Genomic DNA, 15841 nt, shown 5'->3' with positions numbered 1-15841 from the left:
TACGGGGAGATGAGTGAAAACCCCAGGGACGCCCGCTTGCGGTTTTCTTCCCTCCTCTTGAACTTGAAAACGGCAAATCGCGTTTTAATGAACTCACTGCAGTACCACTGCTGCCCGGCTCCAGGGGACCTGCACCCGGCAGGAGCAGGGGGTGCTGCTGGGCAGCGGCCCAGGCTGGCCAGCGGGGGCACCTGCTCGGTACACCCACAGGTGGCAAGCGGCTGTCGCCAACCATCCTTCAGCGGGCCACCCACTCGCCCACACACCTCCTTCCCGCTCCACTGGGGTGGGCGTGTCGATAGGGAGAGCAAAGGTGGAGGAGGAACACCAGCCGGTCCAGAGCTGGGCCCAGGCTCATCTCTTAGTCCCAGGAAGCCGGTTGCTGGGATCCAGCCTCCAACCGCCAGGCCCCAGGCACACGGCTCACCAGCCCAGACCCTGAGGGAGCCACCTGGCCCATCAAAGACTCGGTGTGGTCACCTGCAGAGTGGGGAGGGTGTGATGCCCCACTCCCCAGGGCTGGTCAGAGGTTGGGGTGGATGCTGGGTGTGGTCTGTGGAGTCACCAGCAGGCGGCGCTAGAGCGGCACCAAAAACAGCCCCAGGCAGTCCGTTCCCGCAGGGCTCCCTCAGCCTTGCATAAACCGTGAAATGCACAGTAAGGACAAGGATCAAGGCCCGGAGGAAGGCTTTTTATTTATTTATTTATTTTATATTTAATTTTTGAGCTTTAATGGTGGACATTAAACATGACATAAACTAAGGATTTAGGTATAAAATACCTATTTTTAGAGGTGCATTTTAAGATTCTGAAAGGAAGTTCAAGATGCCATTTATGTTTCCTTTCATTGTTGTTCTGTTTATCTATTTCTACATTACCACCATCTCATATTGATTCTTTTTTTTTGAATTTTATTTTTTTATACAGCAGGTTCTCATTAGTTATCCATTTTATACATATTAGTGTATATATGTCAATCCCAATCTCCCAATTCATCCCACCACTACCCCACCGTGCCATTTTCCCCCCTTGGTGTCCATACGTTTGTTCTCTGCATCTCTGTCTCTATTTCTGCCTTGCAAACCGGTTCATCTGTACCATTTATCTAGGTTCCACATATATGCATTAACATACGATAATTTGTTTTTCTCTTTCTGACTTACTTCACTCTGTATGACAGTCTCTAGATTCATCCACTTCTCTACAAATGACCCAATTTCGTTCCTTTTTATGGCTGAGTAATATTCCATTATATATATGTACCACAACTTCCTTATCCATTCGTCTGTCGATGGGCATTTAGGTTGCTTCCATGACCTGGCTATTGTAAATAGTGCTGCAGTGAACATTGGGGTGCGTGTGTCTTTCTGAATTATGGTTTTCTCTGGGTATATGCCCAGTAGTGGGATTGCTGGGTCATATGGTAATTCTATTTTTAGTTTTTTAAGGAACCTCCATACTGTTCTCCATAGTGGCTGTATCAGTTTACATTCCCACCAACAGTGCAAGAAGGTTCCCTGTTCTCCACACCCTCTCCTGCATTTGTTGTTTGTAGATTTTCTGATGATGCCCATTCTAACCAGTGTGAGGTGATACCTCATTGTAGTTCTGATTTGCATTTCTCTAATAATTAGTGATGCTGAGAAGCTTTTCATGTGCTTCTCGGCCATCTGTATGTCATCTTTGGAGAAATGTCTATTTAGGTCTTCTGCCCATTTTTGGATTGGGCTTGTTTTCTTAATATTGAGCTGCATGAGCTGTTTATATATTTTTGGATATTAATCCTTTGTCCGTTGATTCATTTGCAAATATTTTCTCCCATTCTGACGGTTGTCTTTTCATCTTGTTTATGGTTTCCTTTGCTGTGCAAAAGCTTTTAAGTTTCATTAGGTCCCATTTGTTTATTTTTGTTTTTATTTCCATTACTCTAGGAGGTGGGTCAAAAAAGATCTTGCTGTGATTTATGTCAAAGAGTGTTCTTCCTGTGTTTTCCTCTAAGAGTTTTATAGTCCGGTCATACATTTAGGTCTCTAATCCATTTTGAGTTTATTTTTGTGTATGGTGTTAGGGAGTGTTCTAATTTCATTCTTTTATATGTAACCATCCAGTTTTCCCAGCACCATTTATTGAGGAGACTGTCTTTTCTCCATTGTATATCCTTGTCTCCTTTGTCATAGATTAGTTGACCATAGGTGCGTGGGTTTATCTCTGGGCTTTCTATCTTGTTCCATTGATCTATATTTCTGGTTTTTGTGCCAGTACCATACTGTCTTGATTACTGTAGCTTTGTAGTAGAGTCTGAAGTCAGGGAGTCTGATGGCTCCAGCTCCGTTTTTTTTCCCTCAAGACTGCTTTGGCTATTCAGGTCTTTTGTGTCTCCATACAAATTTTAAGATTTTTTGTTCTAGTTCTTTAAAAAATGCCATTGGGGGCTTCCCTGGTGGCGCAGTGGTTGAGAATCCGCCTGCCGATGCAGGGGACATGGGTTCGTGCCCCGGTCCGGGAAGATCCCACATGCTGCGGAGTGGCTGGGCCCGTGAGCCATGGCCGCTGAGCCTGCGCGTCCAGAGCCTGTGCTGCACAACAGGAGAGGCCACAACAGTGAGAGGCCTGCATACCACAAAAAATAAAAAAATAAAAAATAAAAAATGCCATTGGTAATTTGATAGGGATTGCATTGAATCTGTAGAATGTTTTGGGTAGTATAGTCATTTTCACAATATTGATGCTTCCAATCCAAGAACATGGTATATCTTTCCATCTGTTGGTATCACCTTTAATTTCTTTCATCATTGTCTTATAGTATTCTGCATACAGGTCTTTTGTCTCCCTAGGTAGGTTTATTCCTAGGTATTTTATTCTTTTTGTTGCAGTGGTAAATGGGAGTGTTTCCTTAATTTCTCTTTCAGATTTTTCATCATTAGTGTATAGGAATGCAGGAGATTTCTGTGCATTAATTTTGTATTCTGCAACTTTTACCAAATTCATTGATTAGCTCTAGTAGTTTTCTGGTGGCATCTTTAGGATTCTCCATTTATAGTATCATGTCATCTGCAAACAGTGACAGTTTTACTTCTTCTTTTCCAATTTGTATTCCTTTTATTGCTTTTTCTCCTCTGATTGCCATGGCTAGGACTTCCAAAACTATGTTGAATAATAGTGGCGAGAGTGGGCATCCTTTTTTCCTGATCTTAGAGGAAATGCTTTCAGTTTTTCCCCATTGAGAATGATGTTTGCTGTGGGTTTGCAGTATATGGCCTTTATTATGTTGAGGTAGGTCCCCTCTGTGCCCACTTTCTGGAGAGTTTTTATCATAAATGTGTGTTGAATTTTGTCAAAAGCTTTTTCTGCATCTATTGAGATGATCATATGGTTTTTATTCTTCAGTTTGTTAATATGGTGTATCACATTGATTGATTTGCATGTATTGAAGATTCCGTGCATCCCTGGGATAAATCCCACTTGATCATGGTGTATGATCCTTCTAATGTGTTGTTGGATTCTGTTTGCTAGTGTTTTGTTGAGGATTTTTGCATCTATATTCATGAGTGATATTGGTCTGTAATTTTCTTTTTTTGTAGTATCTTTGTCTGGTTTTGGTATCAGGGTTATGGTGGCCTCATAGAATGAGTTTGGGAGTCTTCCTTCCTCTGCAGTTTTTTGGAAGAGTTAGAGAAGGATGGGTGTTATCTCTTCTCTAAATGTTTGATAGAATTCACCTGTGAAGCCATCTAGTCCTGGACTTTTGTTTGTTGGAAGATTTTTAATCACAGTTTCAATTTCATTACTTGTGATTGTTTGTATTTTCTGTTTCTTCCTGGTTCAGTCTTGGAAGGTTATACCTTTCTAAGAATTTGTCCATTTCTTCCAGGTTGTCCATTTTATTGGCATAGAATTGCTTGTAGTAGTCTCTTAGGATGCTTTGTATTTCTGCGGTGTCTGTTGTAACTTTTCCTTTTTCATTTCTAATTTTATTGATTTGAGTCCTCTCCCTCTTTTTCTTGATGAGTCAGGCTAATGGTTTATCTATTTTGTTTATCTTCTCAGAGAACCAGCTTTTAGTTTTATTGATCTTTGCTCTTGTTTTCTTGTTTATATTTCATTTATTTCTGCTCTGATCTTTATGATTTCTTTCCTTCTGCTAACTTTGGGTTTTGTTTGTTCTTCTTTCTCTAGTTCCTTTAGGTGTAAGGTTAGATTGTTTATTTGAGATGTTTCTTGTTTCTTGAGGTAGGCTTGTATAGCTATAAACTTCCCTCTTAGAACTGCTTTTGCTGCATCCCATAGGTTTTGGATCGTCATGTTTTCATTGTCATTTGTCTCTAGGTATTTTTTGATTTCCTCTTTGATTTCTTCAGTGATCTCTTGGTTATTTAGTAACGTATTGTTTAGCTTCCAGATGTTTGTGTTTTTTACGTTATTTTCCCTGTAATTGATTTCTAATCACATAGTGTTGTGGTCAGAAAAGATGCTTGATATGATTTCAATTTTCTTAAATTTACTGAGGCTTGATTTGTGACCCAAGGTGTGATCCTGGAGAATGTTCCGTGCGCACTTGAGAAGAAAGTGTAATCTGCAGTTTTTGGATGGCATGTCCTCTAAATATCAATTAAATCTATGTGGTCTGTTGTGTCATTTAAAGCTTGTGTTTCCTTATTAATTTTCTGTCTGGATGATCTGTCCATTGGCGTAAGTGAGGTGTTAAAAGTCCCCCCACTATTACTGTGTTACTGTCAACTTCCTCTTTTATAGCTGTTAGCAGTTGCCTTATGTATTGAGGTGCTGCTGTGTTGGGTGTGTATATATTTATAATTGTTATATCTTCTTCTTGGATTGATCCCTTGATCATTATGTAGTGTCCTTCCTTGTCTCTTGTAACATTCTTTATTTTAAAGTCTATTTTATCTGATATGGGTATTGCTGCTCCAGCTTTCTTTTGATTTCCATTTGCATGGAATATCTTTTTCCGTTCCCTCAGTTTCAGTCTGTATGTGTCCCTAGGTCTGAATTGGGTCTCTTGTAGACAGCATATATAAGGGTCTTGTTTTTGTATCCATTCAGCAAGCCTGTGTCTTTTGGTTGGAGCGTTTAATCCATTCACATTTAAGGTAATTATTGACATGTATGTTCCTATCACCATTTTCTTAATTGTTTTGGGTTTGTTTTTGTAGGTCCTTTTCTTCTCTTGTGTTTCCCACTTAGAGAATTTCCTTTAGCATTTGTTGTAGAGCTGGTTTGGTGGTGCTGAATTCTCTTAGCTTTTGCTTGTCTGTAAAACTTTTGATTTCTCCATGGAATCTGAATGAGATCCTTGCTGGGTAGAGTAATCTTGGTTGTAGGTTCTTCCCTTTCATCACTTTAAGTATATCATGCCGCTCCCTTCTGGCTTGTAGAGTTTCTGCTGAGAAATCAGCTGTTAACCTTATGGGTGTTCCCTTGTATGTTATTTTTCATTTTTCCCTTGCTGCTTTCAATAATTTTTCTTTGCCTTTAATTTTTGCCAATTTGATTACTATGTGTCTCGGCATGTTTCTCCCTGGGTTTATCCTCTCTGAGCTTCCTGGACTTGGGTGGCTATTTCCTTTCCCATGTTAGGGACATTTTCGACTATAATGTTTTCAGATATTTTCTCGGGTCCTTTCTCTCTTGTCCTTCTGGGACCCCCTATAATGCAAATGTTGTTGTGTTTAATGTTGTCCCAGAGGTCTCTTAGGCTGTCTTCATTTCTTTTCATTGTTTTTTTCTTTATTCTGTTCCGCAGCAGTGAATTCCACCATTCTGTTTTCCAGGTCACTTATCCGTTCTTCTGCCTCAGTTATTCTGCTATTGATTCCTTCTAGTGTACTTTTCATTTCAGTTATTGTATTGTTCATCTCTGTTTGTTCCTCAGTTCTTCTAGGTCTTTGTTAAACATTTCTTGCATCTTCTCGATCTTTGCCTCCATTCTTTTTCCGAGGTCCTGGATCATCTTCACTATCATTATTCTGCATTCTTTTTCTGGAAGGTTGCCTATCTCCATTTCATTTTGTTGTTTTTCTGGGGTTTTATCTTGTTCCTTCATCTGGTACATAGCCCTCTGCCTTTTCATCTTGTCTATCTTTCTGTGAATGTGGTTTTTGTTCCACAGGCTGCAGGACGATAGTTCTTCTTGCGTCTGCTGTCTGCCCTCTGGTGGATGAGGCTATCTAAGAGGCTTGTACAAGCTTCCTGATGGGAGGGACTGGTGGTGGGCAGAGCTGACTTGTTGCTCTGCTGGGCAGAGCTCAGTAAAACTTTAATCCACTTGTCTGCTGATGGGTGGGGCTGGGTTCCCTCCCTGTTGGTTGTTTGGCCTGAGGTGCCCCAGCACTGGAGCCTACCCTGCTCTTTGGTGTTGGAGAGTCTCCCGCCCTAACCCAGGTGGTCCCGTCTTGATCCTTACCTTCACTTTATGTACAGAGGCCCTATTTCCATGTTCTGAGGCTCCTGATGGGACTTAGATTTGGGTTTGTCTTTATTGCCCCCAAAGAATAACCTCTGTGATCCCTGCTGGCCGACGAGACCAGGGTGGGAACAGAGGTGGGTTGCCGAGGCCCCAGCAGCCAAGCACTGTCCGTCTCAGGCCCACCCGCCGTGGCCCATGCATGATCCGTTTAGGGTGAAGCTGCCCGCGCCGGACAGTGGGCTCCTGCGCTGTGATCATGTGTGTTTTCTTCCCCGTGACAGCCCGTACAAAGCAGGGCCTGGGTGGCAAAGGTGAATTTGTGGTCAGATGGGAGACCCAGCTGGCTCCCTCCTGCTCTGCGTCCCCAGCTCCCACCTCCAGAACCCCCAGGCTGGCTGGAGCCTTCCACGTCGGGGCTGGCAGAGCCTGTGCATGCCCCGCGGTGGGACTCTGGGTGCCTCAGCCCTGCGAGGGCAGCCAGCCCTGAGGCGGTCTCCCTTCAACACTGACCCCCAGGATCCCACTCCCCCATTCCGCCTGCTGAGCACTGGAAACATCTCTGCCGCCAGACCTGTGGTGTGGGTCAGCCCGAGGGGCATCCCTGATGCCCACCCCTGTCCTATGCCCAGCTGCCCTGGGGCAGACCAGTCCAAGCTGTGCCCCCGGCCTCGCCGAGCTGCGCCCACAGACAGTCACCGCCAGCACCCAGGGAGGGCGGCACTGTCCCCGCCACCCGCGGACAGCGTGCAGGCGTGTTCTAGACGCCGGGGAGACGGCACTGAGTGTGAAGTCCTGGGCTCTGGAGCCCTGCTCGTGGGGCAGGAGCCGGCAGAGGGCAGCCGCGCTGACGCTGAGAAGAGAAGCAGAGTCTCGGGAGAGCGGGCGGCCGGCAGGGGGAGCGGCCGCGGGGCAGCATTTGTATTTTATTCGGGGAGGCAGGGAAGGCCTTGCTGATGGGGGCGAGCGGAGTGCTGGGGCAGGCGCAACAGCCCTGCACCAGCCTGGAGGGCACCGTGGCTTTGGGGGGGCAGCAGGGAGGCCCTGTGGATGGCGGAGGAGAGAGCGTGCGGCCAGTGGGCCCCGCCTGCCCCGGGACGGGTGGCCTGTTGGCCTCTGCTTCCGCCCAGGGAACAGAGCCAGGACGGGTCCCAGCGGAGGAGCCCTGGGACGCGCTCCGTGTCAGCCGAGCAGCCGGGGTGGACCAGCGGGGCGGGCCCCGCTCAGCCTGCGTGTCTCTCCACATGGCGAGAGGTGACGGGCAGCCACTGCGGGGGGTGTCGCGTGGCTCCATCGGCCTGGGCCCCCCCATGTGCTTCGTGCACTGGGCCTGGACATTCACAGATGGACCTTTAAAAATACACAGTCGTGTTTAGGACTAATTTCTATTTGTGGCAGGTGATGCTCGTTTGCCATTTATAGCAGCGGCATAAACTGCTTCTAAATGTGTTTATTGAAGTACAAGAACGCCTTAGCTGTAAGGGATAATCTAAGACAGAACTGGACGGAGGGCATGGTGTCTGTCTACACTGTGGGAGTGACTCTGGCGAGGCTAGATGGCGGAGCCCTCACCACGACACCCCGACTGAGGCCATGACAGTCGGGCCCCGAGTCTGCCCCTCAGGCCCCATCGGTGCCCCAGAGGGTCGGGGACAGTGGTGCTGGGAAAACATCAGCAGAATCCTGTTCTCTTCCTGCATTAGGTGCCCGGTCGTCCCACTGTTCTTCCCATAATAATGTCCCTCACAAAAAGAATGACAGTAACGGGGGGACAGTCAGACCCCCTGCTGTGGCAGAGGACAGAAACCAGCTCCGACCGGATCAAACAAAACAGAGGAATGACTGGCTCATGTAATTGAACACAAAGGGTGCCTTCAGGCCTAGCTGGATCCAGGATGCTCTGGGCAGGACCCTCGCCAAGGGCACGTGGGGACCTGAGTTTGGGTTTTTTGTCGGTCCACCCACCCTGGCACTGGTACTGTCCCCAGCCTGTCACTGCCATGTCCCAGCTGAGGCAGCAGTGACCAGAGATGACCAGCTGCCTTTGATGGGCAAGAGGGAGGGGCACTTATTCCCTGCTGGGGTCACGAAGGAGGGACCCCTGCCCTGAGCGAGGTCCTGATGTCAAGGGCCCGATGGATTTCTGAGCATGCACTTGTCCACACACATGGAGGTGGATCCTGACCGTGCAGCTGTCAGAGGGAAGCGGGTTAAGGATGGTGCTGCCATGCGCTTGGGTACCTTCTGTGCCACATTCAGAAAGAGGCCTACTAGCATCTGGGCTGACGTCGCTGCCTGGGCAACACGGAGCCGTCTGTATTCATCCGTCACAGAGGCGCCAACCCGCATCAGGAATCCCAGCGGCCACTCCAGCAGCCTCTGGTTTGCTGTGTGCCACTGGGGACGTCATGAGATTCAGCGTCCCCACCTGTGAGATGGGGCAGGGCCACATCACCAAAGAGTGAGCAGGAAAGGAAAGCACTTCCTAGCCCAGGACAGTCACCGTGCTTCTCCCCCTCACCTGCCCCAACACCACCCCGACCCTGGGGACCCACACCGTGCCTGTCCCCGCTTCCCTCTCTGGTGAGCGCCACACTCTCCTTTCAAGAACTGGCTCTGCTGGCACCTCCAGGGGAAGCCTCTCCCCGCTCCCTGAGTTCATTTATCTCGTGAACAGTTGAGAGGACCTCGCCACCTCACTGGGTGGTTGTGATCCACCTGACAGAGGGAGGGGTCCCTATACATGAAGGATGGATGGATGAAGGATGGGTGGATGGGTGGATGGATGCAGGATGGATGGATGGGTAGATGGATGGGTGGATGGGTGGATGGATGGATGGGTAGATGGGTGGATGGATGCAGGATGGATGGATGAGTACTTGGGCAGGTAGATGGACAACGGAGAGAGGAAGAAGGGAAGGAGGCAAGAGTTAATCTTTTGTGAGAAAACTTTCAAGGTATGACGTAGGGCCCAAGCAGTTGTAAGCTATTTCTTTGATTTGTTCATGTCTCCTTGGGTGCAGGTTCTAACCACGTTCACAGAAAACAACATCAGCTGTTCAGACGTGCGCTCAGTTCACGTCACGAGCATGGACCGAGTGCGTTCTGTGCACCGGCTCCAGGCTGGGCTTTCAGGGGCCCAGGCTGAGTGGGAGGCCGACCTCGGGGTGCTCTCCGTCTCCGAGGACAGTCAGGCCCATGTTTGTTGAGTGACTGTCAGAGGGGCTGATCCCAAGGACTGTGGGGCTGTGAGGAGGGCAGGTCCATTCTGCGGCGGGGGAGGGGGTCCCCTGGAGGCACCGTCACAGCTGGTTCTTGGCAGCGGGAACACGGGCCCAGCATGAGGTGGGTCCCCAGGGTCTGGCCGGTGTCAGAGCAGGTGACGGGGGAAGAGCAGTGACTGTCCTGGTCTTGGAACTGCTTTCCCGCTCACGATTTCGGGCACGTGGCCCTGCCCCATCTCCCAGGTGGGGACCCTGAGCCCAGCACGGCACCGGGGCCCCTGCCCTCTTGCCCCTTTCCTAGGAGCCTGTTTAGGGGCCCCAATGTGCTCACTCTCCTCCTCCAGATATCTCAGCCCTTGAAGGGACGCCCCAGCTGTGTGCCAAGGAGCTGTTTCCTGCTCCTCTGAGAGGCTCACTCCTGGGGGAGGCCTCTTGGAATAAGAGCCGGTGGGGGGGGGCGGGAAGTTAGCACCGCCATCCCCCAGCTGCACGCCGGCCCTGGGCACGTGGACTGCAGCGCTGACAGAGGTGGAGGCCAGGCATCCGTCTGGGTGGGAGACAGTGTGAGTCCCCCGAGCCACCCCCTAGCTCTGGTCCACACCCTCCACTCAGCCCTCACTCATCCTGTCACCTCTGGGCAGAACAGCCCACCACCTCCTGGAAGCCTCCCTGGTTTCCCCGGCCCTCATTCCCTGAGAAGTTTGTGGCATCACCGTGTGGCCTGTCTGGGAGGTACCTGGTCTGTGATGCCTGATGTCAGAGCCCAGGGCCACCAAACGTCTTGTTTTTTTATTGAAGTACAGTTGATTTACAATGTTGTGTTAGTTTGAGGTGTGCCACAAAGTGATTCAGTTATACATATATAAAGCCATATATCCTTTTTCATATTCTTTCCCATTATGGTTTATTACAGGATATCGAATATAATTCCCTGCACCATACAGTAGGAACTTGTTGATTATCTATTTTATATACAGTAGTGTGAATCTGTTAATCCCAAACTCCTAATTTATCCCTCCCCTCCCTTTCCCCTTTGGTAAGTTTGTTTTCTGTGTCTGTGAGTCTGTCTCTGTTTTGTAAATAAGTTCACTTGTACCTTTTTTTTTGATTCCACATATAAGTGATATCATATGATACTTGTCTTTCTCTGACTTACTTCACTTAGTATGATCACCTCTAGGCCCATCCATGTTGCTGTAAATGGTATCAATTTCATTCTTTTTTATGGCTGAGTAGTATTCCATGTATATATGTACCACATCTTCTTTATCCATTCATCTGTCCATGGACATTTAAGTTGCTTTCATGTCTTGGCTATTGTATACAGTGCTGCCGTGGACATTGGGGTGCGCACGTATCTTTTCAGGTTATGGTTTTCTCTGGGTATATGCCCAGGAGTGGGATCGCAGGATCATACAGTAACTCTATTTTTAGTTTTTTTAAGGAACCTCCATACTGTTCTCCATTGGTTGTACCAATTTACATTCTCACCAACAGTGTAGGAGGGTTCCCTTTTCTCCACACCCTCTCCAGCATTTGTTGTTTGTAGACTTTTTGATGATGGCCATTCTGACTGCTGTGAGGTGGTATCTCTTTGTAATTTTGATTTGCATTTCTCTAATAATTAGCGACGTTGAGCATCTTTTCACGTGCCTCTTGGCCATATATGTCTTCTTTGGAGAAATGTCTATTTAGGTCTTCTGTGCATTTTTTGATTGGGTTGTTTGGTTTTTTGTTATTGAGTTGTGAGCTGTCTGTATATTTTGGAGATTAAGCCCTTGTCGGTCGGTCGCATCATTTGCAAATATTTGCTGGCAGTCTGTAGGTTGTCTTTTCATTTTGTTTATCATTTCCTTTGCTGTGCAAAAGCTAACGTTTGTTTATTTTTGCTTTTATTTCTATTGCCTGGGGAGACTGACCTAAGAAAACGTTGCTACGATTTATGTCAGAGAATGGTTTGCCTATGTTCTCTTCTAGTTTTATGGTGTCACGTCTAAGTCTTCAAGCCATTTTGAGTTTATTTATGTGTATGGTGTGAGAGGGAGTGTTCTAATTTCATTGATTTACACGCGGCTGTCCTGCTTTCCCCACATGGGCTGTGGGTCTGGGAAGGAGAGAGGGAGATGGAGGGACTCATGGATGGAGGAGTGGATGGAGGGAGGGAGAGAGTGTGGCAGTTTGTGACCGTCTGCTGTTTATAGTTCCTGCCAGAGCCCCCAGGGATCCTGAGCACGTTTCCCAGAATCATGGGGCTGAGAAGTGGGCTCTTCCCTGAACCTCTCAGGGGAGCGGGACTTGGGATCGTTCATTCCTCAGAAGGTCCCTTTCTGCCCTGGACCCCAGAACCCTCCCTCCCTAATGGTGCCAGTGAGAGGTGGGCTGTGGTCCGAGGTGGGCTGTGGTCCCAGCAGAGAGCTGCCCACCAGGCTCGTCCTCACCTGTCACAGTGGAAACACCTGTGGCCTCTGCTCAGAACAAGGGTGTGGAAAGGCCCCCTCTGCTGACCTGGGGTTGCTGCACCAGTGGGTCCAGGTGAGGGCTGGGGGGACCCCTTCAGCGCCCAGTGAAATTCGCCGTCCCCATGAAGCATCATTTGCCTTTTAAAATTCACACCTGCATCTGAACGCTAACCACTCCTTCCAGGCTGTGTTCAGATACAGAGTGTGCTGGTGTCTGTGTGCCTGCAGAGAGAGGGGAGAGGGCTTGACTTCCCTTCTCCTGTTTGAATTTCTGGACCGAGGCTGAACTAGACACTGAGGATGCTAAAGAAATGAGATCCCTGCAGACACACGTCTGGGGGTCGCCCCTCTTTCCAAACTGTCCACCCCTGGTCTGCCAAACCCAGCACAGCGTGCTGTGTGGTCCAGGCCCCCTTTTCCTTCTTTCTACCTCAATCTACACCCGTGGAAGCCAGGCACTGAGATGTAGGCAGAGACCTCGCCACCCACCACAAGTGAGAACTTTCTTCTGCCAGGTCACCTGCCGAGCGCCCTGCAGCCAGCACCCCCGGGCAGGAAGGGGACCCCGCTGAGTCCGTCCGGGGAACGTATTTCTTTAATGAAAGTATAAACAGCCTGTAAACTAAAACCCAAACTGATGCTCTGTTCCTCCCCCTCATCCCCTTCTAGAAAGTTCAGCAGTACACAGTCATTGTTCAAGCCACAGACATGGAAGGAAACCTGAACTATGGCCTCTCCAACACGGCCACAGCCATCATCACGGTGACAGACGTGAACGACAACCCACCCGAGTTCACTGCCAGCACGGTGAGTGCACGTCCCCTCGGAGACAGTTCCCGGGCGTTGGGGTTGCTTCTCTCTCTGCTGCCACCTGATGGAAGGAGCTTGACAGACAAATAGACAGACAGGCTGTTAACAAAGGCCCCGAGCGGCGGGGGTCTGAGCGAGAGAGGAGCTCCAGGGGTCTGCAGGCCCCGATACTGAGCACTGGCTGCCACCTGGAGACGCTCCTCCTGAATCCGGAGGAGTTGGCCAGCGGTGTTTGGGCTCCAGGGTCAGCCAGTGTGGGGTGTGTGCATGGCTGCGTGCAAGGCAGGGCTGTCTGGGGATGCCTGGGGACAGGGCAGGTCCCTGCGGCAGGACCGGAGCTAGCCCTCCACGGCCCACCATCAGCAGGGGGGCAGCGGGGCGTGGGGACACATTGTACGTCCTGCCCCTTCAGGCACGGCCGGCGGGCTGGGACCAGGCCACGTGCCAGGCTGCCCAGAACCTAAATGACCGCAGGAACGCCCTAGCGGCAGAGCTGAGGGATCACAGAGCCACGAGCCACCGGCTCCCACTTCCTCTGAATCCCAGAGGAGCTGCGCCTTTGGGGCCACGCCCCCCGGAGTGGGGCTGCTGACAGGATGGGAACATATACCCACCCTGCGGGTGCCCGTCCAGAAATGCAGCAGATGCAGGGGGCCAGATGGGCAGGGGGGAGGGTCAGCGAGGACTCCCAGGGCGGTGCTGGGAGGTGGAGGCCGCCCCTCCCCCCGGGGGGGTCAGGGCTGCCTTCTCTGAGCCTCACCCCCACCCCCGCGGCACCGAGTGGATGAGAGAGTAACAGCAGTAACAGTAACGAGAACTGGAGCACGAGGCAAGCTGTGGAGCTACCCCCCGCCCCGCTCCACCAGGCAGCAGCCTGGGCTTCCTGGTCAACCTCTGGTCCCCACCAGCCCCATGAGGCTCGGGACCCAGTTATGGAGGAGGATGCTGAGGCTCAGAGAGGCTAAGTCACTTGTCCAGAGGCACTCAGCCCACTAGTGGAGCAGCTGGGGTTGAGCCCCAGAAGCTGTGCTCTCCTGCCACAGTGTGGGGGTGGGTACAGAGAGGAGACCCCTCATTCTCCCAGTGTGGGTGGGCCAGCTTGCCGTGAAGGCATCTCTCAGGTCAGAGCCCCTCGCAGGGAGTCCCACCACAGCGTCCCCGCGTGCCCTCATCCTGATTCCCCACCACCCCGCAACAGGCTCCAAATTCTGGAGTCCCCAAATCCCACATCCCTGCAATGAGGCATCTCAGAGTCCTAGGCTCTGTGTCCGGCTGGACCAAGCCAGAGGAGGGCAGCCTCAGCCATGAGGGCACAGCGCCATCTGGTGGGAAGATGGCAGGTCACCTCACCTGAGAGGGAGCCGCTCAGGCCTCTGCCCCCTGGTTAGGTGGGATGGCTTCCGTTCTGTTTGCTCTCCACGGCCAGTGGGCAGTGGCAGGAAGGGCTCGGGAGCAGCGTCCCAGGGGATCTGGACATGAGGAGAGCAGCTCATTGCTCGCTGCACTGAGGTCTGACGTGCCTACAGTATGAGGCGCAAATCTTGAGTGAAACCTTCCCCCTGGCCGGCAGCAACCCAGGCCCATCGTCCAAGGTGAGCTTTACCTGTTCTAGGACGTCATATAAACGGAGTCACACAGAACACACGATTCCCTGTAGCCTCCCATCCGGTGGCATAAGGCCTCTGGGATCCTTCTTTGTTGTATCAGTTCAGTCAGATAGGGCCCCGCCCATCTGGGTTTTTTCTGTTCTCAGCTTGGACCCTTTGGAACTTTTAGGAACAAGTTTTCATTGCCTCACCTGGCTTCACTTAATAATCATTATCTATCTCTTTTTTAAAAATTAGCTTGAGTATATGGTTAGGTAATTGACACACACGGTACAGCACCTTAAAAGGTATAAAATGACTTACTTTGAGGAGGAGCCCCTTGTGTTTTCACTCTGACCCTTGCGTTGTTTTTGGTTTTTCCGCTTATATGTCTTGAAGACCTTTCCACATCCACAGATTCCGAATGGCCTTGGAATTTTTTCAGCATGTGTTTAGAAATAATTTCAAGCTCACAGAAAAGTTGCAAGAATAGAAACAGGGAACAGAATAGCCTCACAGAGAGAAGACAAGATGGTGGAGTAGAAGGCCTTGAGCTCGCCTCCTAACACAAAAGCACCGAAATCACAACTAACTGCTGAACAGTCAGTCATCGATAAAAAAGAAAGACTGGGGCTGCCCTGGTGGTGCAGGGGTTGAGAATCTGCCTGCCAATGCAGGGGACACAGGTTCGAGCCCTGGTCCGGGAAGATCCCACATGTCGCGGAGCAACTAAGCCCGTGCGCCTGGAGCCCATGCTCCGCAACAGAAAGCCACCACAGTGAGAAGCCCGTGCACCACAATGAAGAGTAGCCCCCGCTTGCCACAACTAGAGAAAGCCCACGTGCAGCGATGAAGACCCAACGCAGCCAAAAATAAAATAAATTTTAAAAAATAAAAAAGACTGGACCCAGCCAAAAAGGATAGTCTACATCCAAGAATATAAAGAAGAAACCACAACAAGATGGTAGGAGGGGCACCCTCAGAATATTATCAAATCCCATACCCCCTGGGTGGGCAGTTCACAAACTGGAGAATAATTATATCACAGAAGTTCACCCACAGGAGTGAGAGTTCTGAGCCCCAACTCAGGCTCCCCAGCCTGGGGGTCTGGCATCAGGAGGAGGAGCCCCCAGAGCATTTGGTTTTGAAAGCCAACAGGGCCTGACTGCAGGAGCTCCACTGGACTCCACAGCTCCACAGGGAAGCAGAGGACCCCACTCTTGGAGGATGCACAAAAGGTGTGACATGTACTGGCTCCCCAGGGCAAGGGCAGTGACTTCATAGGACACGGGGCTGGATCTACCTGCTGCTCTTTTTTTTTTTTTTGCGGTATGTGGGCCT

At 50.0% G+C, this 15841-nt stretch overlaps 1 protein-coding gene across 1 annotated transcript in view; it reads left to right on the top strand.

Moving 5' to 3' along the window:
* The window catches only part of CDH4 (cadherin 4), a gene marked incomplete at its 5' end in the record, with an annotated part of 560697 nt that overhangs the window by 518592 nt on the left and 26264 nt on the right, over window positions 1-15841 (top strand). The window contains one exon of the mRNA XM_082644614.1: window positions 12774-12911. Within this exon, the coding sequence (XP_082500740.1) occupies window positions 12774-12911 (138 nt within the window). The remainder of the gene's footprint in view (window positions 1-12773; window positions 12912-15841) is intronic.

The sequence above is a fragment of the Mesoplodon mirus genome, assembly GCF_964341445.2.
Source record: "Mesoplodon mirus genome assembly, chromosome: 15".
Classification (NCBI taxonomy): Eukaryota; Metazoa; Chordata; class Mammalia; order Artiodactyla; family Ziphiidae; genus Mesoplodon; species Mesoplodon mirus.
The sequence above is the reverse complement of the archived record's forward strand: the minus strand, read 5'-3'. Positions and strand labels throughout refer to the sequence as shown.